The 24,329-nt window shown below is 38.9% G+C and overlaps 1 protein-coding gene across 3 annotated transcripts in view; it reads right to left on the reverse strand.

Moving 5' to 3' along the window:
- Positions 1-505: 505 nt before the first annotated feature.
- Positions 506-24,329, reverse strand: part of vav2 (vav 2 guanine nucleotide exchange factor) — a 205,558-nt gene continuing 181,734 nt past the window's right edge. Inside the window, exons 9-29 of one of the 3 annotated variants that reach the window (XM_083930374.1) lie at positions 23,535-23,634; positions 21,338-21,433; positions 19,091-19,159; positions 18,821-18,907; positions 17,215-17,303; positions 16,927-17,059; positions 16,550-16,564; positions 16,145-16,254; positions 15,851-15,952; positions 14,486-14,574; positions 13,144-13,157; positions 12,974-12,992; positions 12,198-12,325; positions 9,783-9,854; positions 9,535-9,596; positions 9,118-9,234; positions 8,451-8,538; positions 8,211-8,334; positions 4,178-4,264; positions 3,628-3,782; positions 506-2,518 (exon numbers count right to left, since the gene is read on the reverse strand). In XM_083930374.1, coding sequence (XP_083786500.1) covers positions 2,471-2,518; positions 3,628-3,782; positions 4,178-4,264; positions 8,211-8,334; positions 8,451-8,538; positions 9,118-9,234; positions 9,535-9,596; positions 9,783-9,854; positions 12,198-12,325; positions 12,974-12,992; positions 13,144-13,157; positions 14,486-14,574; positions 15,851-15,952; positions 16,145-16,254; positions 16,550-16,564; positions 16,927-17,059; positions 17,215-17,303; positions 18,821-18,907; positions 19,091-19,159; positions 21,338-21,433; positions 23,535-23,634 — 1,804 coding nt within the window. In that variant the 3' untranslated portion in view covers positions 506-2,470. The remainder of the gene's footprint in view (positions 2,519-3,627; positions 3,783-4,177; positions 4,265-8,210; positions 8,335-8,450; positions 8,539-9,117; positions 9,235-9,534; positions 9,597-9,782; positions 9,855-12,197; positions 12,326-12,973; positions 12,993-13,143; positions 13,158-14,485; positions 14,575-15,850; positions 15,953-16,144; positions 16,255-16,549; positions 16,565-16,926; positions 17,060-17,214; positions 17,304-18,820; positions 18,908-19,090; positions 19,160-21,337; positions 21,434-23,534; positions 23,635-24,329) is intronic. The other 2 variants (XM_083930372.1, XM_083930373.1) reach the window with 2 other exon arrangements.

The raw sequence follows: 24,329 nt of genomic DNA on the forward strand, positions 1-24,329 counted from the left end.
ATTCATCAGATTTTTATTCTTGTTTTATTAGATCATTTTGCATACTTTTTTATTTTAGACATTATGACATACTTTTCATACTATGACATTTTTATGAATTCATGAATTTTAATGACATCTCAATGGCACAGGTCTAGGCAAACATTATTGCGAGGTGCTTGTGTACTTATTGTGATTATGCCCCAGTCTGCAATAGAATATTAGAAAACTCATTAAATATAACAAAACTCAACAAACAAATGATTCAATCTCAAATTTAAACCAAAGAGAAATATTTATTTCATGATAGACCTCATTTGGAAATACTCAACCATTCAAAAAAAAAAATGTACATGATTAAGTACTTGTTTTTTTTAAGGATGTATTGACAGGAGTTGAAATATCAATAGCCACATGCAAGGGGATGTTGTCCACCACATAAACAGCGACTAGATCCCCCCCCCATCCCTCCTCCTAGACAACATGGAGGTCTCCTGTGTGTCCCCCTCACACAGTGGCAGGACTTTGTGTTTTTCGGGGCGGACAGCCTTTGCAATAACACACATCATAGACAGTCAAAAGTTTAGAAACTAAACATATCAGCAAATTCTGCTCCGTAAGTCTTTGTGAACCAGCCAGAGCTGTTGTGCTCAGTGTTTGCACGCTGCTTCCCAGTGGGCTGTCAATGCTTGGTGACTTAGTTGAACATTTCTTTAATCATCTATTTATTTTTAGCAAAACACTGTCCTCAAAACAGCCACTTTCCATATTTTAGTAAATTTTCCCTTTTTGTGTTCTGTGACATAAACTTAAATGTACACTTAAGAACAGACAAGCTGCAATCGGTATCAATACTATATTGAAATGTGTAGGTGGAGATATAAAGGTTAAAGATAAGGCCATATAAACACAGTTAGACAATAAACTGTATATTAAATCAATTATAAACAACATTTGAACTAACCAGGGACTGACCCTGTCTGCTCAAACATCTGAATGTCTGTGTAACTAGAATTAGAAAGTTGTGTGGTACATCTAGGCTCTTAATAGAAAACTGATGAAACTTTTATGCCAACACACTGCATTCTAAATTGCTGTAAATCTGTATGTATGGCAGTAAGAAATTACTGGAAGTTAATGGAAACACTGAGCACTGCACCCCTAGAAAATCACAAAATAATTAAGGGTCTCTCCTGTAGATTTATGTTAATTAGCACTTACATTTTCCTTCAAAAAAATGTTGACACTGTTAATATTTTCACCAGTCTGCACAGCACCAAATTTCACGCATGAAGAATGAAAACATTAAGGGGGGGAAAAATCCCGTCACCTGATCATCTATAAAAATAAGGCAAAGTACAAAAATCATAACAATCAAACAGACTCTATGCAGACATTAAAACACGGTTGAATTTGGCTTCAAATAATAAATGGTCCAGTTCTCAAAACTTAAAAAATAATCTTGATTCTGTGCAACAAATAAAATATCAAATAATAAACACAACATTTAAAAGTGTGAAGTGGTTGTCCAGTGGAATGTCTTGGTGTTTCCCTTTTGCATCCAGCTGATTGCGCCCACTGAGTCGTGATGTCAGGACTGATGTGAGTGTGTGTGATTGTTGTTGGCTATAAAAACCCTCCGACTGTCTCTGTGAGTCCATTCAGTCACCAGATCGGATAAGTTAAATGCTTCACCATCTTGTTTTCGAGGGCTGCGAAGGTGAGACAAACTGTCTTTTTTTGGAGATGGCAATGTTCTTTACTGGCTGATGTTGAGGTTCAGTAAGCAACGACCATTCTTCAAAGGCACCGTACTGTACATTGGTCTCTGTGTGTTTGTGTAGGCCGCACAAGGGCACATGCATACATGGAGAAGTAAAACCAGTCAACAAAGTCGATTCCCTCCACTGGTGTCAGCCCACAAGGCATCACCATGACAACTAAGGCAAAATCTCTCATCATGAAAACAGAACGTCTGTCTTTTTTTTTTCTTTATTTTAGTTTTTCTTGTCTGATTCCTTCCTGCTGCTAACATTTCCCACAATAGTCATTAGTAATGATAATAATCTCTATTCAATAAATTATCTATACTGTACAATTATTTCACCTCGCATAGACCTGCAACAAAGGGGAGCCTTTTCTCAAAGTAAAGCTATCCACAGTAGCTTTCTGCTGTGTCCTCAGTTCAATAAAGCCTCTGCAGAGCACACACAGGCTGACAGACAACAAGCTCGTTTCTTTTTCCTTCCTGTACAGAAATTAATCAGGACATTCTGCAAAAAAAAAAGAAGTACAAACAGAGGCAAAGCTGATGCATAATTGAAGTCAGAGAAACAGGGTAGAAACACTCGCTGAAAAATGAGTATCCAGCAAAAAAAGTTCGTTTTTTCCTTGTGTTATTTTCCTGGAGGAGTGACTAATTTTCTCTGAGAACAGTAGATAGAAATTGGTTCCTGATTTCAAGGGAGCCGGGCCAGCAAACATCCAAGCCTTACTGCACTCCTTCTTCATCCACGTACGTTGAGGGAAACCATCCAATCTGAAACATAAGAGAGTGATTATCAGAGATGAGGGCTTTGTATTGTGTAAATGTAAATAAGGGATGTTGATTGAGTTCACTCAGGTGCCGTTTTACACACAGATTAGCTGTACTGTACATCCTGTATGATAAGCGGTAACATTCAAGTGAATCCATTGTATGTGCAGCATGAATGCCTTTGACAAAAAGGTTGCTCTAATTGGCGAGAGGATGTGCATTATTTTCAGATATATGCACAGCTCACATTTAACGGTCTCCTTCCCTTTCTAAAAACATACTTGAAGGGTTCCTCAAATACTACTCAAGAAGATGTTGCCTAGCAACAGCTTTCCCTACTTGTTGGAGCGGTTGAGTAACAATCTAAGCCACTAACATGTATATAAAGAGCATAGGTATCCATAAAGCAAAGAATTATTGTATGTATTTCTTTTTTATCACTGGCAAGTAGTCATTGTAAAAGATAAATAATCCCCTAAAAAGATCATGTGTCATTGCAGTGCAGACAGTGCATGCAGATGAAAGGCACTAGCGGTACCTGGTCTGCTGGAGTTTCACCAGTGTCACTGGTTTGCGAGCATGGAGAGCTCTTTGTACATGCAGATGAATGGCACCTTATTTTGTTTGCATAATTGTGTGATGTTGAGAAATGCTAGCTGCTAGTGTAGGCTACATTCCACAGCAAACGCCTCAGTATGTGCATGTAGCCATCCCCGGAAGCCTATTTTATTGTGACCATTATTATGTTTTTAATACGAATCTACCAAACTCATGTTTCATTTGTTCTGGCAGGTAAGTATGGCCATTCCCCCATGCAAACAGATTTCCTGCAGCTTGACATTGTATGGACCAATCATAACTGTTTATCTCATGTGGGCTGGGTGTAAGAAGAAGACTGACAACGCATTTTGCTCTGCATCGTTAACTAAAAAATGAGCTGAGAAGGCCAAGACTTATATGCATTTCTGATTATTTTGGTGATGCCAGGCTAGGGAACAGTAATATCCTACAAAGAATACAGCTCTCAAAACAACCTCTTTCTAAGTGAGCTTTTTAGTGCATTATTATCCTGATCACGTGTGTAATGAAATTGACTTTCATGGTTTACTCACTCGTCCGTTGGCCTCTCCTTTCCACCAGCCCTGGTCTCCACCGATCTTGCTGTAGATTTTGACAATGTCTCCTTCTCGCAGTGACAGCTCTCTCATGTCTCGGGCTGCAAAGTTATACCTGGCCACTGCTGTACTGACCACCCGAGGAGTGAACACTGTGGAAGTGGAAACAATTGGATCTCAGCCTATACACATTTTAAGAACTTGGAAGAGGTTTTAGGTCATACTAGACATAGTGGTAATTAGTTGTGAGGAATTGTCTGGAGGAATATTGTCAGTTCAGTGTTCAGCATGACACAATATGGTCACAATATAACAAATGAGCATGATGGGAAAGGACAAGTTGTTTCATCATGAGAGAGGAAATTGTTTTTTTTTGTGACTTAATGAGGGAGTGTCATCCTGCGAAGAACTGAAATGTTCTTATTAATGAAAAGAGTGTCACAGACAAAGTAATGAGGTCGAAAGCGCAGAGGTTTGTTATGAAGTTACAGTCGACAAGTGCGGGGGAGGGAACAGGAGCAAGAAAGGAAAAGAAAAAAAGGAGTACCTGACCAAAATGGAGCTGAGCTCTGAGAAGAGAAGTTGAGGCCCTGCGGACTGAGGAAGGAGAAGTTGTAGGAGGCGCAGGTGGCTGCTGAGTAGAAAAGAAAAGAGGAGGAAATACAGCTGGAAATGCAGAGCTGGAGCCAGACAAGCAGAGTTTAAAAAAAAAAGAGCAAACTGAAGTTGTTTGTTTCTCAAAGACAGTGTTCTGTTTTCATGATCTTTAATCCTGTCATGATTTTATTGCTTTGGTGGTGTGACTGAAAAAATGATTTATTTAAAAAAAGCTACTGTCATTTGTGTCTTGCAAACAGGATCATTGTGGGAGTTGTCAGTTTATGCACTGATGTACAGGTTTAAAGAGTTTTGTTCCCAGTTTTTATTGTTGCATACAGTTAGACTGAATGAAACCTAATAATCATTTAATGTCATACTCATACTTTTTTTAGATATGTGAAAACTACTCTGCTATGATTCACATTTTGTTTGACATGGTTTTACCACATAGAAAGTAAACAAAACAAAACAAGCACATCTACACTTTCCTCCTTATTGAAAAATTCTGAATCTGGCAATATTCAACTATAGTTTTGGCATCCTGTAAGTCTAGTTAGCATCTTTTAGTAGTTTCTGATGTTTGTTAGCTGTTTAGCTTGTAACTGTCAGTAGCTGACACCTGTGTTGGCAGTGTGTTCTCTCTCTGTACTGACAGTCCGCTCTGAGCTGAATGTGTTGTGCCCATCATTCCCCCGTCCAATTGTGTTTCCCATATAAGAGCGATTTGTTTATGGACTAGTGAGGTAACAAATATAGCTTGCTCGGGATACATTTGAATTTCAAATTTGTGCACAACACCTCTCTAGTGACAAACATTGCTTAGCTACAAGTCACTATAGTCAATGTCAATTACAAGGACAGAAACAGACAAGTTGAGTGAAGGGGGACTTTCAGGCAACAAAAGTAAAACCAAAACCATCCTTTTATTTTCCAACATTGTTATTTATAACTGTGCAACATTACATGTTTCATGTGTGAAACATAAATTAAAATGAGACATCATATGCGCTTTGCAGCATATTTCAGCTGCTATACATTAGCAACACTCCATACAGTCGCCAAAACGATATTTGTCTGGACCCAAACTGTCAGTATATAATGGGGCAGAGCACATAGCTTTTAAAATGGAATTGGAGGGTAATGTGATTGGCCATGGCTTTTATCCTAGATGCATCCTAGTCCTCCCACTGTGTCCATGCACACCTGCTGGGTGTGACTCAACTCAACAAACACAAAAAAAATGTGCGCTTGAAGACACACAGAGTGAAAGAGAGAGAGTGAGCACATCAGCAGCAGCAAAGACTTCATTGTCTCAATTTCCAAATGCAGCCAAAACAGGAGGGAAACAATCTAGCTGTAGTGGCCAGTTCTTCCTGCAGATCAAAAAGAGACAGACTATTGCAGGACAGAAGCCAGTGAAAGGCAGAGCCAGCATTGATACAGTTTAATGGACAGAGATGGCTGCCAATTTAGACAGCGAGTCCACAGGCCTCTGAGTTATCTGACAAACTCTTCCTTTTTGTCTTTTTCCTCTTTATCTATTCCGCACCGCTTGTCTTTTTTCTGCCCTGTTCCCCTCTGGGCTTCATTCATTCCTCTCTGTATCAGTCAAACAGAGTTGGAACTAGTCGGTCTCGTTTATTCTAGTCGTCCTTGCTATGTCCACAGCCAAGATGGCAAGGGATTACATTTTTAAAACGGACCTGCTCATTATAACATCTCTTAAGTCAAATGAGTTATGTCATAATCATTCATAAGCAGGCAATGTGCTACTAGAGGCTGGGCCAAACATCTATCCACACAGATTGTTGACCAGACGAACTCAAGCAAAAAGGAAGAGCAGTTCAGTTGAGAGGTCCTTACAGATGTCTGAGTTCCTCACCTTATGTCTAGCAGTGAGTTCAACTACCCTGTAAAGGAAACTCCTTTTGTCCACTTCTATCTGTGATCTAATTGTTTTGGGCATTACCCAAAGCTCATGACGATTGTGAGGGTTGTGACCAATGACCAATGTTAAATAAAGAGTGATTGCAGAATCCTTACAAGGCAACATCAGGAAAGAGCTACAGAATAGAAGGACCAGGGCAGTGCAGCACTAACAGACAATATTAGGCTGCCCCCTTGTGGACTTACAACTTGCAACACTGGACCACGGGTTGGTTGCATTGCCAATATTATTATATTATCTGAACATTGCATAGTTGACTGACAACTTTTCTCCGTCAATCCCCTTGACTTATCTCTACAGTAACCAGACAGACAAGCCTCTATCTGCACTGTTAGTCCACATATTAACTTTTCATCATTTAGACAAAACTCAGCATGGTACATGTTAATAGTTCCCTATAGAGACCTGAGCTACAGAGATTTTTTGTGGCTCCCCGTTTTGTCTATCTAGTGCACATGTGGGAGGACGAGTGCGCACTTTCGTTACACAATGCACTGTACTGCTAATGAAATCACCCTATTCCACTGATCAACAGGTGGCAGTACCACACCAAGATTTGCAGCAGTGCACCAGCAAAGACAGAGAAAAAGAAGACAGCAAGCTAGTAAACATGAGCTGCATTTCATTTGTTGTTCAACATGCCCTCTTTCACATCCCCTCAGCCCTTGGCATTACGTAGCAGCACACCTCACACAGAGGCCACTTGGGAGAGCGGTGGAAAATTCAGCGGGGGGAGGAGCGGGGGATGAAATGGAACACATCTGCCCTCAAACTATCATGGATCCACCACCAATTGTAGGTTTAGCGCTGTACTGCTTCTTACAAATAATCAAAAATCCCTTTAGACTCATTTTAATGAGATGAAGGTGTTTTCTACGGATGATTGCAATATATCTGCACCATCGGCACTTTATAAAAAGCTGTATCCATCTTTGATTCAGAAACTTCTGTTTGTGATCTGTATCATGATTATCCTCATTATTATTGCTTTGATATATTGCAAAATAACATTCCATCCATCATTATCTGCATTTACAGATTATGTTGAGAAGAAACAACACAAGTAGAGTATAAATATATAAACTAAAATTAGTAGACTGAATATTTACTGCAACTAGTCATTTTTCAGTAAAATATTACGCTATTAATGAGATTTTCTTAGGAAACTATCTGATAAATAGGCAAACAGCCCAGACGTAAGAATACAGACTTATAATAAGATATTATTTATAGATTACTGAAACTGAAAAACATATCCGAAAAAGTTGCTTTATTTATGCATGTTGTTCTTCTTCAGTGGTGAGCAATCACATAATTTCAAGTCCATTACTGCACCTACCCACAGATGTATTCTCTTCCACCAAATGCATAACTGCAATGCATTTTGGGTGCTATCCACCCCTGGAGTGACCATAGTTGTTCACTCGATCACTCAGCCCTCCGAGGGTCAATCTCACCAAGTTCACTTCCGTTTTTCAGACTATTGGAACAACACTTAAGATGGCGGTTGGGAATACCCCGAGGGCAAGTGCTGAGGGGAAGTGAATGAGGGCATGTTGAACAACTATTGGAATGCAGCAATGGATGTAAATGATTACATATATACTTTTAAAAGATGGCTTTGCAAATGTTGTACGAGGAAGAAAATACGCTCAGATAGTTTGTTAGACTTTGATGGCACACACTGCGAGTGTGAACATAACTTGACTCTGTTTACAGGAAAACAACAAAATTGCACCAGCAGTGGAACAAGGAGGCGTGAAAATTGGACTTCATGTTGATACCTGATGAAATGTTTGTCCATGGCTAACTTTTCTCTGCCAAAAAGCTGATTGACTCTCATTTACACTTTATCTGCTCACTCATTACTGGGGGACATTTTATGATTAGCAGATGGTGGTGCATCTTAAACGTTATAGTCAGGCTGTGAGCTGGTAATGGCTATTATTTCACACCAGACTAAAATATTTCCATTCTTTGTGTATGGGGCTCAGACTCACTGCTGAAGGAAAGGAACATTTGGAAAGCTTACCTGGTGAGCGTGTGCTGGCCCGTGTTAGCGAGCGTTCTCTTGACTTGTAGGGGTATCGCAATGTGGTATCTAACAACTTGAAGCTTTCTTTCAGTGAATGGGCCTGATAATACTCCACCAGCTCCTGTTAATAATAAACAGTGTAGAAGGATTTTTAAAAAATGGGACTGATTTCTTTTTTTTTCTCTCTGACAATGTGGACAATGTGGGTATTTTTAGATAGGTAAACATGTCACTTACCAAGAGACTCTCAAACTTCTTGGCCTCAGTGATGTGAATCCAGTTGTCTTTTTCAACAACTTTGATGTGTTTGACTTCATCGTTGAATCTGTAAAAGCAAACATCACCGTGAAATCACCTAGAAGCAATTGGTTATTAATTAAATTCCTCTTAATACTGTCTCTACAAACATGTTGTATGTTACTGTTTCTTATTGTTGTGCTTTCTCTCTCATGTGCCTTTGTTGTAATGTGTTGAGCTGCTGTCAGCATGAAATATTGTGTTGTATACCTGTAGGACTAACAGTCCAAACTAAAGTAACTTTCGGGTTAAGGGCCACTGTGGAACTTGTTTCATTTTTCGACTGGTCCCTTTGCACCTGTCTTAAAGACTTGAAGACAAATGTGCAAAAACATTTCTCCCAGTATATCACTAAAAGACAGCTCCAGTAAGAGCTCATACATTTCTCTTTGTGATGCATTCCCTCAGAGGAAATACACACATACGCACACACAAAAAAAAACAAGATTAACAAAAAGCAATTACAGAGTGGTAATTAGCCAGAGCGAAAAGACGCTCGGGAAAAAGCTGACTTGGTCATCCCATGAGTATTTGTATTTCCCATGAGAAATTGATAAAAACCCTTCCCCTGAGAGTCTCCCTCTCCTGTAAGATGTGAAACACTCACTTGATGCTGATGGCGAACCTCTCTGCCTCAGCTGTCCTCTCTCTGATAAGATAGGTCCCACTGGTGTGGGATTTTAAAAGGTTATCTGCCTGCTGGCGCTCCATGTTCCCAGCAAACCTACAGAGGATAAATGTTGTCACCTCCAAATGCATAGTTATATAATCAAATGACATGGTGAAGGCTTTACAAACGGTTGACATCAAACAGCCATGTCATAATTAATCTTCTGATTGAGGTCATGCTTGGAGTCAGTTTGCTTTGAACTAAACAAGTGCATAAAGTGTACAGTATACTCATATTAGCATTACAACGGTTATATCTGAAATTATTAAAGGATGGTGACTTAGGGGTAATATATAGTATACACAAGGATGAAATAATTATACATCCACAATCTTCATAAGTTAAGGGTCTTACCAAGGATATCCATAGTAGTCTGATTCCCTTGAGGACTGCCGGCTGGATAATGACTGGAAGGGCTGTAACAAATAGCAGACACTGCACATTAAATCACTTATAAACAGAACAAAACCATGCAACAGAAGCAGATCATTTATTTGTATGTCCCATACAGATATTTTAAGTGTACACTCCTCAGAAATCTCACACACTAATGATTATTTTTTACATACCTACTGCACATACTGTATATATGGGTCACTTACCTTTGGATCCAAACAAGGTTTTACACAAGAGCTGGGGAAGAAGCCACTTTTTTGTGTCTGTATCAGCTTTCCCTGCAAGATAAAAGCAAGGCTAGTTTATTTGTACGAGACTTCAAATACTGAGACAATTGAAAGAGCCAACAATTGCATTAAAAGTTTCAAAAATTAGAAACAGCCTTTAATCGCATACAGTTCTGGTTTTGACAGACATCACATTCCATACACAATGCACCACATTACACATTGATGCCAAGTGTTGCACCTACAATAAAATGAACACAGATTTGTCAAGTTCACCCATCAGCATCAAACAGGACTTGAAAAGCCTTCACTGTCAAGCAATCGATTTTTAAGGTCAACAAGCCTGTTGATATCGCACAGAGAGATAAAACTGTCATGCTATGGAATGCGACCACAGAGTTTAAATAAATGGCTACAGAAATTTTGCCCTGAGTCACTTTAGGAAAAGCTAGCCTGATACAAGAGGCCGGAAGGTGCGTCAAAAGGCGGCATTATTGAATAAATGAACTCCAGGCTAGTCCCAAGCAAATGCTGTTTTCTGTGATTAAAAAGAAAATATACATTTCAAAATCAGAAGCAATAAGCCCAAATATGCTGACACATAAGTTCATCAACAGGAAGTTAACCTGCAATGTCCCTGGTTCAGATCTAACTCAACTTTGCAAGCATGATTAGTTCAGTCATATCCCTTTCACACTACACACTCATAGGGTTGTGTGTGAATGGATAAACTCAGGTTATCTGACCTGACTTGGTGACCCTTCTCCTGACCTGGATTTGAAGCATGCATATTTCTTTCAGTTCTTTCTGCCTTCATCTCCTATACTACTCTACTATTTATAGGTCAACCATGCAAAACAACACTGCGGGCACAAGTTATTTTATCTTTTCAGAATGTTGTTTTTGGATCATTTAGAGAAATACTTAAGTTACAGACTCAGGCAAGGAATATACAATAGAAAGAGAGGTCAAACTTCACTAGTTTCTACAGTACATGTTCTACATGTTCTACATGCATTTGATTTCAATTGAAAATATTTGTTATCAATAACTAACCAACCATTGAACTGTTAATCTTATATATTAATATTAAGGAGGGCTAACATTAGCCAGCCAGTCATGAGGTTGAACTATTACTACACCAAATTTGATATTCCTCCATAAATCTGGACCTCTACCACTTAATGGTACTGGTCCCGTGCTTGTTAGTTTCTTCCTCAATGAATATAGTTTGCATTAGCACTTTATTTAGCGAATGCCAACAACATCTCTGTTACATTAGTTTGGAGATAAAGCCATGAAGATGTAAAAGAAACTTCCAGGAAGCTGTGGTGTTACAGCCACTCTCTGGTCAGTGATAATAGGTCGGACTTTCGCCCAATTTGGTCATGTATCATGATGTAGCAGCTATCTTGGACCAAATACACTCAGCTACCTGTATACAGTATGCAGCCGTTGGACAGAACCCCAATATGTTTGTAGACCAATAATAATAAAAACAAGTATGCACATATAAAAGTTAAAAAAACATCAGTTTTTCAGTCCAAGGTGAAACGGCACTGATATAATGGTGTTAATGTGGGACTTGCCAGAACTGGCAGCAAAGTCTGGCACCAATACAATTTTCTAATGCAGTCAAGATGATGTAATGACCCTCCCCTTTTTATTATATATTCCTTGGACCCAGGTAATGGCCCTTTATTTATTGTGCATTCAATGTGTGGAGTACTTGTTTTGGCTCCCTCCAACATTATATTGGTTTTAAGAAAAAAGTTTTATATTTTAGGAAGTATGCTTATTAGCTTTTCTTGCAGAGACTGTGATAAGAAGATTGATACCACACTTATGTCTATACCCTAAATATAAAGCAACAGCCAGCTTAGCATAAATGCCTCAGTGGGGGGAAACAGCAAGTTTGTCTCTGTCCAAAGTTAACTAGATAAACCAGAAAACTTCCCTGAAGGTCAACAGTAAACACATTTCATCATGTTTATTTAATCTATGCAAACACTTAAGTATTAAAAATAAGGGAGTCCATCTGTCGCCTGGCAAGACTCAAGGAAGTCACTACACGCAAACTTATGGATTAAACAAACACATTATAACATGATAATTACCTAGATTTAGAGCGTCTGGTAGTCATATTTTATCATCCTTTGGACAGTGTCAGGCTAGAGCGTAGAATTGAAGATCTTTTTTGTACACATCCACACCGGGTGAAAAGGGTTATGATTCCTACTCTGTTCACTCAGTTTCAAATCCGTAGTCATTAATTCATTTCAAATCCAGTGGCACAAGGTCTCAATGTGCGGGGGTACAGAGCCAACTGTCTTAATATCCACACTTTATGTGTCAAAGTGGGATGTGGTTTCAGATAGTAACCAAATGCTGTACCTCCCACCATGTGGTGTCAGGATCTCCCTTCAGCAGCTCGATAAAATCTCCTGTTTGAAAACAGAGCGGTGTCTTCCCCTGAGGTGCTGGTGTGCCGTGGTAGTTCCTCACTGCCACCATCTTGGGACCTGGAAACACAATCAAGTGTTTGCAATAGGCGAGTGTCAATACTGTAGACGTAGTAAGAACAGTTTAAGGAAAGTAAATAGTGAAAGATGTAACGTTAAATCTAACTTTGTGTGCTGCTTACTGTGGTTCGGAGTTCCCTATTAGGTTTCACATGTAACATAGTGATGTAAGATCATAAAAGCAAGACTGTTTTTGCATAAATATCTTGTCTACTTATTGATCCAGTGGCTTAAGATACACACAATATAAACCCAACACCCTGGGTTTAAATCTGGTCCCCCCGGGGACAAATAAAGTTTTTTGAATTGAATTGAATTGAAAACTGCAGGAAATTACAAAGAAAATCTTACCAAGAGAGTTGTGATTTTAAACTGCATCTCCCTCTCTCTAGACAGAGGTACTTTATAACAACAATGACCAGCTTATCTTTAAGGTCTACACGTTTTTGAATTTCAAGTAATATGTTAATAATGTTAATAATTGCCACCAACTCTGTGGTTCACAATGTTGTTGTGGTTCACGTGTCGTGGATCTATCCACTAGATGGCAGTAGAGGGCTGTGCTGTTCAATAAAATCTGTATCCAAAACAAACGTGTAACGTGACAGCTCAGAATATTTAGCTTCATATGAAAGGCAGTGATCTTACCTGATGACATTCCAGGTTCCTATAAAAGAGAAACAAATACCTGATCAGTAATACTATTTCAACAACATTATTGATGATAAAAAAAAAAACATTTTTATGAGGAGAAAAGGCAGTTAGAGAATTATAATAATAATGATGATACTATAATGAGAAATAAAGGAGCTACTCACCAAGTCATGAGGATCTGAAACAAGACAAAAGAAACAGTGACAGTCAGGGAGGTTCACAACAGAACTGGCTACTCTTAATTAATTAATTATGAGCTAAATAACAATTCGCATAATAGCACAAAGCAAATGATCCTGGCTGAGTTTTGGCTTGACTTAAGGTGGAAGTAAAGCAGTGATGGACAAAGCTGAAGGAGCTATATGGCAACACTTACACAAATGCTCCACCAAGTGTCTAGCACCATCTCTTCTTATTATTCTATTCTGCCCGTCCAGAATAAGTACATTGTATAGGTGTTAGTTTACCTACAGAGTTCCATAGGAAGCTTATGCATTGAGCCTCACATTTAAATGCACAGAGCTCCAATTTTAGAAAGCAGGCCTGTGATTTTCTGAAAATAAGTTGTGTGAATCTGTGGTTCTCAAGCTGAGAATTGAGACCTCTTCAAGGCGTTGCAAAATAAATCTGATTAATCGATTTTAAGATGATTTATGAGGAAAGGAAAGCAGGAAACTTTACGTCTTATCGTGGAAAGAAAAGATATATAGATATATGTCCATTCAATTCAAGTCTATTTGTCACATATTCAATTATAAAGGTATAAACAGTAGTGAAATGCTTAAGTGCTCGTCCAGTTGTGCATGGTTCCCCACTTACACATAAAGCAATACCCACATATAAAACATACCCCATAAATATACCACATAAACAAGTAGTGCTGTTACAGGCAAAGTGACAAAGTGACAAGGGCAGAGGAACACCTGTTATGACAGCATATTCTATCCAGTTCTGTCGCATGTGTTTGTGTTTGATGGTGGCGAGGCGGGCTGGGGGTAAGGGTGCAGGTGCAGGTGAGGAGGGTGGAACTGTGATGTGTCACAGGTAAGCATTGCTTCATTTAAAAGGGTTATAAACCAAAAAGGTTAGGAACAGCTGGTGTAAATAATCTAGGTTATATCAGCTGAAAAGGCTGGGCTGTATAAAATGATGGTCAGGTAATTCTTCCTGACTCCCAATTTCTTCCTTGGTACCAAACCCAGCAACAATATGAAATAGTCCCACCCTCCTAGAAAACCCACCCCCCCTTTGCCTGCTGGATAACATGGCCTAGAAGCAGGACGCAGCTCAGTGACAGCAGGTTTATACTTATGGATAGAATTCAATTTTAAAAATCATTATTAATTCCGTCAAAATGAAATAAATCACCCTCACAACACAGTGTCATAACCATTTGTGATGCCTGTCACACAATATCAATTAATCATTGAGTCCATACATTTCTCAGCCCTGAAGTAAACCTGTATCAGGGTTCCTTCTCCTTCTAAAAGATGAGTGAACACTTACTGATTTTACAGATGGTGATAACTTCCAAACACTCTTTGTGTGCTCCTGTTCCACAGCGAGAGCAGAAGTAGCCCTGATAGAAAATGCCCCTAGGAGACACGTATGCACACACGCACGCACGCACGCACGCACGCACGCACGCACGCACACACACACGCACACACACACACACACACACACACACACACACACACACACACACACACACACACACACACACACACACACACACACACACACACACACACACACACACACACACACACAAGCGCACACACACACACACACACACACACACACAAATACAAAAATCAGTAATGCAAACAGGAAGTGTCTCAGACAAATTAAATTCATGTAAGTACAACACACAGGGGGGAGTTGCTGCTTGTTACTATAAGCCTGTGATTGCGGCAACACATGCTCCATCATTTCCTACTTGAAATCTTTTAAAATAAGATCGACTCGCTCCATTTAAGAGCAGTACTGTATTTGTTACGGATAGTGTAACACTGCATGCATCACACTGCCATGTTGAATAGTAAGTGCCATAAATCAGGATTGGGATCCGCTGGGGCTGCAGCAGTAATTAGCATCTAGCAGGGAGTAAGAACACTGGTCCCTGCTTCCACTGGCTCTGTGAATTTAGGTCAGCCAAGCCATGAAATGCGTGGGTCAATACACAGACTTTAGCAGGCCGACTGCAATAGAGGTGAAAGTGGTGATTCAGTGACATGGGTTAACCCGCTGCAGTCGAGCAGCACTGTCACAAGGGAGGAGGTGCGCTAGGGGACAGAATGGGTGGAACTAGGAAGAGTAATGTTTAATAATATCATCCATCAGCCTCAGTCACACTTTGTTGAATGTTTTCCAACGATTGCTTTTACACTAATGAGGGGCTATGTTAGCCAAAAACATATTCCATCTGCGATTTTAACTTGTTTGTTTGTTTGTTTCTTACCAAATGTGGCTGAATTTCTCTTCACTTCAGCACTTGAGACATGTTTTCTTTGTCTACTTTTATTAGTGTTTCATTTAATACTACATTTACTGACAATGTGCAATACTACATTTACATTACATTTATAGTTTTGTCTCGGTAAATGATCTGACTGCCTCTTCCACTAATGCATCATGGCTATACAGTATCTTACTATAAATGTTACATAACATGTGTAAGGGTTCATGAAATATATTTTGTCCTGAGTCCACATTAAAGTCTCTGCTGGGATTGTACAAGTAACAGTAAAAAATCTCTGTTACTGCTGAATATTACTGAAAGGTCTAGAAGAAGTCGCATTCATAATTCATAGTAGAATATGAATATGCTGTTATGCACATCAGCACTGGGGTTATCAGGGTTGTTACCTCAAGAGCATCTTGCAGGCTCGACAGTTGGTGTTCTTATCAAATGTGTGCATTTGGAAGTTATGCTGATTGGCTGTAGCTCGCTCTGGTTTGATGTTGGACCTGGAAGTAAATAGTTATGAATAAGAGAAAGCAAAAAGGTTGATTTTGTGAGGAAGTCGCTCGATTTCTTTAGTGTTAAAGTCACTTGATGAGGAAAAAACAGACATTCCCATTTGTTTTTTTTTATCTTAATCCGGCTTCTCAATTGAATATCCAGGAAGGTTACCCACCCTAACATGTAAGTATACTCACATTGCCATTTCAAACTGCTCCATCCACTTCCTCTTTGTGTCCTCAGTTTTACAAAAGAACTGGAAGCCCTGCTTCCCTTGCAGGTGGATTAGGTAGAAACCATATGACCACTGCAGAGAAAAAGTCTGTGAGGAACAGATGCCAGCGATATAACGTGGATGGCAATGGCAGAGATATGCAGATGCTTGTGATTCCTGCAGTTTTAAATAAATATGTAGAAAAACCTATTGTTAATATGATCACATTCAATTCAAAACTAAAAGATGCTCCACATGCTTTAGCGATGCATTTGTCAAAGAGCCGTCGGGTACACGTGCAATCAGGGCATGACACCCAAAAACACCATTGCCAAATATACGCCGCTATGAGAAGATGAGTTAAATAAAGGGGTCAATTTGAGCTTACCATTTTTCCACTCGACTGGTAAGCATGCAAAAAGAAAGACACCAGAGAAAGACCCAGTTACACATGCAAACATGGACATGCAGATTCCAAACAAAAAAGCCATGTTAGCCTCATAGCGCAATGCACTGTAGATATTCATGAATCCTAAATGACCTTCATTGCATTTACATGGTTTTTCAAGCATGAGCGAGCACATTGCATATCTGACACTTCAATGCATTACTCATACGTTCCAAATCTGAAATTACCATCAACAAGGCCCTTCAGCTCAAGGGCAACATTTGTAATGATTACACAGGATGTTTCATCACCTGCTAGTTGTTCTGCTCTGTTTTCCTGCTTCTGTGTTTTTCAAATTAAAAGATGAATGTTCTTACCTTTTTCATGTCTCTGTTGTTCATGGGATCATCTGACATTTTATATGACTGCAGTTCAATAATCTCTTTGAGCTCATAGCAATAGCCTTTCCTTTTGCAGACAATGACCACTTTATCAAATAGGAATATGTACCTAAAGACAGACAGACAGACAGACAGACAGACAGACAGACAGACAGACAGACAGACAGACAGACCCATTGTTAATTCAGCTGTGAGAATATATCATTGTCATTGTTGTTCTCATATCCTTCAGGTGGCATTTATTTCTGGAGAGTTTGGACTTACCGGTCCTGTTTTGTGCGGTTGACGATGGAGCACACCTTCAGCTCTCCGTCTATCTTTGGCCTCCCGTACTCCTCCAGTTTCACCTGCTGCTAAAGTCACAAGGACACACTGAATGTCAATCCACTGCATATGATAGCTTCTGAACTGAATGAGAAACCATTATTAATTTAGCGATACTTGAATTTTAGAGATAATCGAAATAGATATGTAACACATGATACAGCTTGGAAACTAATCAGTCCCAGTTCAGTTGCTTTTCTAATATAATGGTTTACAGTTGTTAAGTGTATCTATACCAAATGTAAAGGGCCAATATGAAGCCAGTGACTATTTACACATCAATCGTAAACCGATGTGAGAGATGGAGAAGAAGCGAAAGGAAAAAAAATAGTGACAGACAAACATCAGTCCGGAAGTTAAATAACCTCTCTTATTCATATTCTGCAAGATTAAATGATTTATTGGGGATAATGTAACAGCAGAGATCATGACAGGGGGAAGCAAGATGATGCCAGTGTTCTTAGCAGAAGAAAGAAAATGTGGCCTTTTTTGAAGAGTGGGTTACTGCTCTGTGACTAATCACACTGACAAATTCCAGCCTGGTGATAACATTAGTGCTGGTGTATTATTATACACACAAAAAAACTTCTGCAAAGATGTCAATCTAACATTATACTGTATATAACAATAGAAGCTGGAACATTGGATTATAAATAATACAAGATTGTTGTGATGGAGTTAAATTTCACTGCTGGCAGAAAGACAATTCCTAATCCAAAAAGGGAAAGTAAGAAAGTAAGTAAAGTTCAGATCTTTAATGACAACATTAAAACAATAGGTTAACATTTTGGGGAAAGATGACACACCAATACCACTCTCATGTAACTTAGCACAAAGACTGTAAGCTTGGGGAAAGAGCTAGCATTCCTCTGTCCAAAATTTAACAAAATGCATGACGCAGACACTTCCTGAAGTCTCTGCTGATTGTTGTTTCTGGCTAAAAGATAGACCAGCACATAACCCACAGCAACTTGACATTGTTGTACAAATTATAACTTAACTTTTTAAATTATTAAACTGTTCTACCTTGACAGAGCCACGCTAAATGTTTCCAGTCATTGTGCCAAGCTAACCTACCAACTGCTTGGCTCATTTTTAACATACACCGTACCGCACAAGAGTGGTATCAATCTTCTCATCTAACTCTTGTTGCTCCCAAAATGGCAAACTGTTCCATTAAAATGTGTTTCTAAATAAATAAGGAGTAAAGTAAGAAAATACAGCCTCAATAATAAACAAATGATAATTTAACACTCAAACACTGTGTGGCTGTGTTTTGATTAGATTGGAATGGCAGTGGGTCTCCATGGCAACTGAGTCTAAGTTTTATATTTTTAATATTGGTGCATTACCTTTTACCAACCCTAACCAGTGAAAACACACACGGATGAAAGTATAAATACAGAAACTCTCATGTGAAATAACTAGTATTGTTGCAACTCTAGCAGATACAACCTTGTTCAGGTGGGTCAAGTCTTTAAACTTAGATCAAGTCTTAAACAATTAGAGAAAAATATGAAGTGACAGAGGACCTCACAGTACTTACAAGATTTTCTATTGAACTTTGGAATTCGCTGATTTTCTTCAGCGTCTCATTGTCCCTCTTGACTTCGTTGATGTACATGGCCAGGTCCTGAGAGAGTGAGACAAACACTGCTTGAGCCTTAAACTGAACATCTTTCTGACATCTGTCATAGCATTGTAGTTTAACAGTCCCTTGAGCCACAGTAGCTGTATGAAACACTTTACACAGCTTCGCTTTGGAGCACTGCCGAGTCATTATGTAATATTAAAGCTCACTCATGGACACACAGACCTGCATAGCCTCCAGAGCCTCCTTGAGTTGTTGCCTCTCTGGTCGGTCCGCTGAGTGACTCAAAAGTTCCTGTAGGGGTGGAGAAAATTACGATTATTTGAAAATGTAATAGAAGTAGTAAAAAAATCCATTTTATGTCTTAAACGTACATAAACAGCAACAAACGACTTTCGAAAAAAAATACTTTATTGATATGTACGATGTAAACATTGTATCATTTAGTAATTAAATGGAGTTGCTCTTTACTGTGGTTATGGATGTGACACTGACGTGGCTGTGAATGAATGGCATCTGAGAACCATCGACAGCACCATACCTACAAATACATGTAAGCGGAGGGATCCCCAACTAGCCTCCAGGTCTGAATGTTCTTTATGGCAACGTGATAATGGTAAACATGTTGTGCCCCCTGCAAATTATGTCGTCCTCAACGTAGCAAATCAATAACAAATATGTTACATCATTTTTATCTGTGATTGTCTGCTTCCTCCACTGGAGTACTGGGGTGATTTATAAATCACATTCTGGTAAGAGACAGAATGGTTTGTGAGAAAAATAAATCATGTCAAAAAAATTTTAGTTTCAATAAATGCAAAATGAAATTGTGTTAGCCTTCCAACCAGTTGGTAGATCTATCAGTAGTGTCCTAAAAAATCATGTGACACATATATCAACAAACTGCTGTACTTTTTTGTCAGTGCCATACTGTCGTTGTATGGCACTGACGAACAAAATGAACTATATCCAAGCAAACAGAAGGAGCCAACTTTCACAGTGACACATAAGAATTCTGGAAACACATATTCGACTGCCCACAAAAGCTTGGCAGAGCTGTGAATGAATGCTTCATATTTTGAACTTTTATTTTCAAATCTAAAAATATTATCACTCAGTCAGACATGTTACGACATGCTGCACTTCGTTTGACTCTTAAGATTAGGCAGTCTTAGGTTCTTAGTGTCCTCATTTAGGATCCTAGTGGCCTGAGGTGTCTTCCTGTCTGTCCTGGTCCTGTTTAGTGCAATTACCACACAGTGACGTTCCAGTGATGGCGCAGGGGTAGAAATCCTAAAGGTATTTTAGGGGATACCCAGAATATCCTCAGGCGTCTGAGGTGAGTCAGTCTCCGTCTTGCCTTTCTCACTGAGTCAGTATACTGCACTCAGGTCCGATCCTAAAGTGGACATGGTATTTAAAGCTGTCCATTCTCATTTAATATTTGATCTTTTCTTATTTTTGATCGAAGTGACCTGCTGACTCAGCAGGTCACTTCGATCAAAAATAAGAAAAGATAGCCAGTGACAACAAGCTGCTGTACAACCCAACAACTCTGCTTTACATGAAATATATGATCACATGGGTTCATAAAAATAATGCATATTCATCAAATATACAAACCTTGCCTTAGGAGAATTAATTCTGAGATGACTGTGCTGAGTTCACTTTATTTAGAGTGCAGCTATGGTACATAAAAGATGAAGAGACCATGACCAAACAGGGAAACGCTACTGTGATGATATCTATGAAACATCAAATGAAGATGTGCCCTTAGGCATGACTGGACACACGCACACAAAAAAAAGGACTTGTCAAAGTGACACGCCCCAGGGCTCCAGCATACAGTGGTGTTTTCTGCAAAGCTGTTGGAGGCAGTGAAATGGGGTGCATTTAATTGGATTAGTGTTCGGTTGATTTGACCTCAATGCCTTGCTGAGACTCCTGCAGGGGTTCGATTAAAAAAAAATAGACAAGTGGCAGCATTGTCTGTGCAGTCCCACAATCACCTGAAGCAAACACCCGCCTCCAACCTAGTCCATTATGCGCTGCATCATAAACTCATATGCTCATCCATAATTGAGATGCAAAGTCAATTAATGATGGGGAATATTAAAGCGGTCAGCTTGTTTTACACACCAGCAGCAGAGTGTCAGGCAGAAATATTGGCTAGGATGTGAGTTGTCAGTCATTGCGCTTATATACCTTTGCATATTAGGGCATCAGTGCAGGGCTGCAGTTAATGATTATAGCTTCCAGTAACTTAATATTTCTAACCGACAGTAAAAAACAAACAGAGGAATACTATTTATGAAAAAAGGGAAAGTGTCTAAAAGATGGTAGATCAGTAGATCTGTTCTGAAAGCCTACACTAAAGTAGGTAATCTACGTATGTTGATGTATTGGTTGTTTTATTTCCTTTATCTTCTCTGTGTAGGATTAAACTGAATGTACTTGTGATATGCCTCCTACCTTCAGAAGTAGGTGATACTTCAGCACCCTCTGCATGGGAACCACCAGAAGATCCTGCAGCTTGAACTTCCCTTCCTGCACTTTCATAGTACATTCCTGTGGGATAGCAACAAAAGCAGCAGGGGATTTATCACACATTGCATTGCACATTTCCTACTAACAAGCATTCGTTCATTGTTCAATAATTCACTGGGTCTTGTTGTATTGCTGCGATTGCTTCCACACATTCACGGGGCATTTCATTAGCAACAACAAGGCCAGTTTATTCTTTCGGGGGAAATAAAAGCTCTGCTCGTGCAAGACATTTGGGATGCGATTACCCTGCATGCTGACAGGGAAATTCCTCTGACTAATGAACTATAATCTATAAACTCTGCACTGACTCTTTTGTTAGTATCATCCTATAAGGTTCCTTCATAGTGGTTTGTGTAGGCATTTAGTTTTTAGTTTTTATAACTGCGCAGGAACAGGGACAGCTTATCCTTCTTTACAAACAAGCGTTTTGTGTATAATGCAGTTTTACTATGTAACAAGGCTCTCCAGAGAAATTGTAACTTAATCATACTACTTTTGTCAAGAGCTCCAAGAGCCATTTCTCTGGCCATGCTAACTGCTGATGTGCTTTAATCCCACTATTACAGTGTGTTAGCCTTCTTCTGTAATCAGCTCAGATTCTCCTAAAGAATTCAGAAGATCAGAGAACAATAGATGCATACAAAAGGGGAGGTCATGTAACAGAAATCAGAAATGACTTATCACCCGGATTCAAATCATACATGTGATTAAAAAAATATATTTAAACTTGAGTAGTATTAAACAAGACCTCTTCAAGGCAGTCACAACAAATCCACTCTCAACAGTAAGCAGTGGGCCATATAAATGGGGTAATGTGCTATCTGATTGGTTCATAGCAGTGATATAATAACCACATACAAAGTCTATGATGTCTTTGTTCTTTGCATAATTGTATCACCTTGCGTCTATTCTGACTCACCAGATATAGACTGATACGATAAAGCCTGCCATTGGCAGCTTATTTCACTTGGCATTCTCCTCTCCTTTAGCTATCTGTGCAATCCATTTTGCATTCCTATTGCCAAACTTGATGGCTGTTTTGTAAAATCTCACTTCAAGTCATGTTGTGGATGTTGTGGTTCATAGATAAGCGGCGTTGTTCAGCCAGACGGGAAGTGTACAAGTAGAGTTGAGCTACTGCTTAATTTAACAACTCTGAGGGCATTTTTGCAAATAACATTATTTTTCTTTCTGATTTCATCTCAAATTGTGCATGACCATGGAACATTTGGACCACTTTATGATTTTATTTAAATCATTAGCTATCAATGTCATCATTTATTTGCATAATTGCTAATGAAACATGGCTGCATTATTTTAAAGGGTAGCTGTTGTGTTTGAAATACTTCTTCTGTTTTTAAACCCTATCTACTGCATTGTGCACAGTGACAAAACTTTGATATATAAAGTAATAGTCAGCATTTTGTAAAAATAAAGATTTTAGGAACTTTAGGAAATTGAAGAGTACAGTAAATACATTTTAGTAACCTAACATTTAAAAAACCTCACACATTACACACAGAAGTGTATTACCAATGTTAATATAACTTGTTTCTGTTGTATGGTTGCAATATTGAATGCGGTACTAATGAACTCTAAAAGCAATGTGCACAGTGACTAAGCTTGTGTTCCCTGCCTACACTGTGGTAGAATCTTTTCACTAGGGCTGCAACGATCATTTTCATTGTCGAATATTCTGTCGATTATTAAGTTGTTTGGTCTATAAAATATTAGAAAATGATGAAAAATGTTGATCAGTGTTTCCCAAAGGCCAAGATGATGTCATCAAATAAAATGTCTTCTTTTGGCCACAATTCAAATATATTCAGTTTACTGTTATAGAGGAGGAAAGAAACCAGAAAATATTCACATATAAAAAGCTGGAATTTGTTTTTCCTTCTTATAAAATGACTCAATGACCTAATAAACAAAATAAAAATTGGGTAAAAAATGACTCAGTCAATGACTCCCATTAATCCATTATCAAAACAGTTGGCAATTAATTTAATAGTTGACAACTAATCGATTATTTGATTAATCTTTTCAGCTCTATTTTTCTTACAAAAATGTGCTAAATCATAGGGTTTGTCATCTGCTTGTCGTGAGTGGTGAAGCACATTACCTCTACTTTAATCTTGACGTCCTCTCGTGTTGCTATTAGCTCATCCAGTGTCTTCTGGGCGTTCTCCATGTGGCTGCAGTACTGACCATAGATCAACAACCTGGTGAAGAGCACAATTCACAAACTGTTAAATCTACATGCATTGTCACAGCTTGATGTCCTTCACGGGACTTAGAGAGGAAACAATACATATAACAGTAAACAAATGTTTGACCATCTGCCAGTTCTGTCAAAATTGTGCAACTCTACATCCAAATTTGTTCAGACTCACATTGTGTCTGTACCTGAAAAACTGTAACAGAGTAAAGACACAATTTTGCGAATGCGTATTAGGATGAAACCTCTTAGTTCATTTTCGAGGCGATGCTTGGTCCTTTTTGAAGCAGAAAAAAAATGACGTCAAATTGGGTCAAATTTAATTTCTCAAATCATAGCTACACTAAATGTGTTTCTGAAAATGTTTTAGGTGAGAAATAGGCAATACGTTAACAGAATCTTGATTCATATTTGATCTGTGATGCCTAGAACAATGTTTTGATCCAAGTTTTGTGAATCTGCTAAGTTGCACTGAACGCACTACTGTATGCCAGATTCAATAATTATGACTCTACCCTGTCAGTCATCAAGTTGCTGGAAATCAAACTGAACGAGAGGGAGGGCCAAACGTATGAGCCAGAGCGAATGAAACATTAGCTCACCATCAACATCAATCAAATCTGTTAACTACATTCACTCCCAAAAGGCCCTCTGCAGCTGATCATATCTACCAAATGTTTGAGCTCTATATTATGAAAC

The sequence above is a fragment of the Echiichthys vipera genome (genome assembly GCF_963691815.1).
Source record: "Echiichthys vipera genome assembly, chromosome: 16".
NCBI classification, from domain to species: domain Eukaryota; kingdom Metazoa; phylum Chordata; class Actinopteri; order Perciformes; family Trachinidae; genus Echiichthys; species Echiichthys vipera.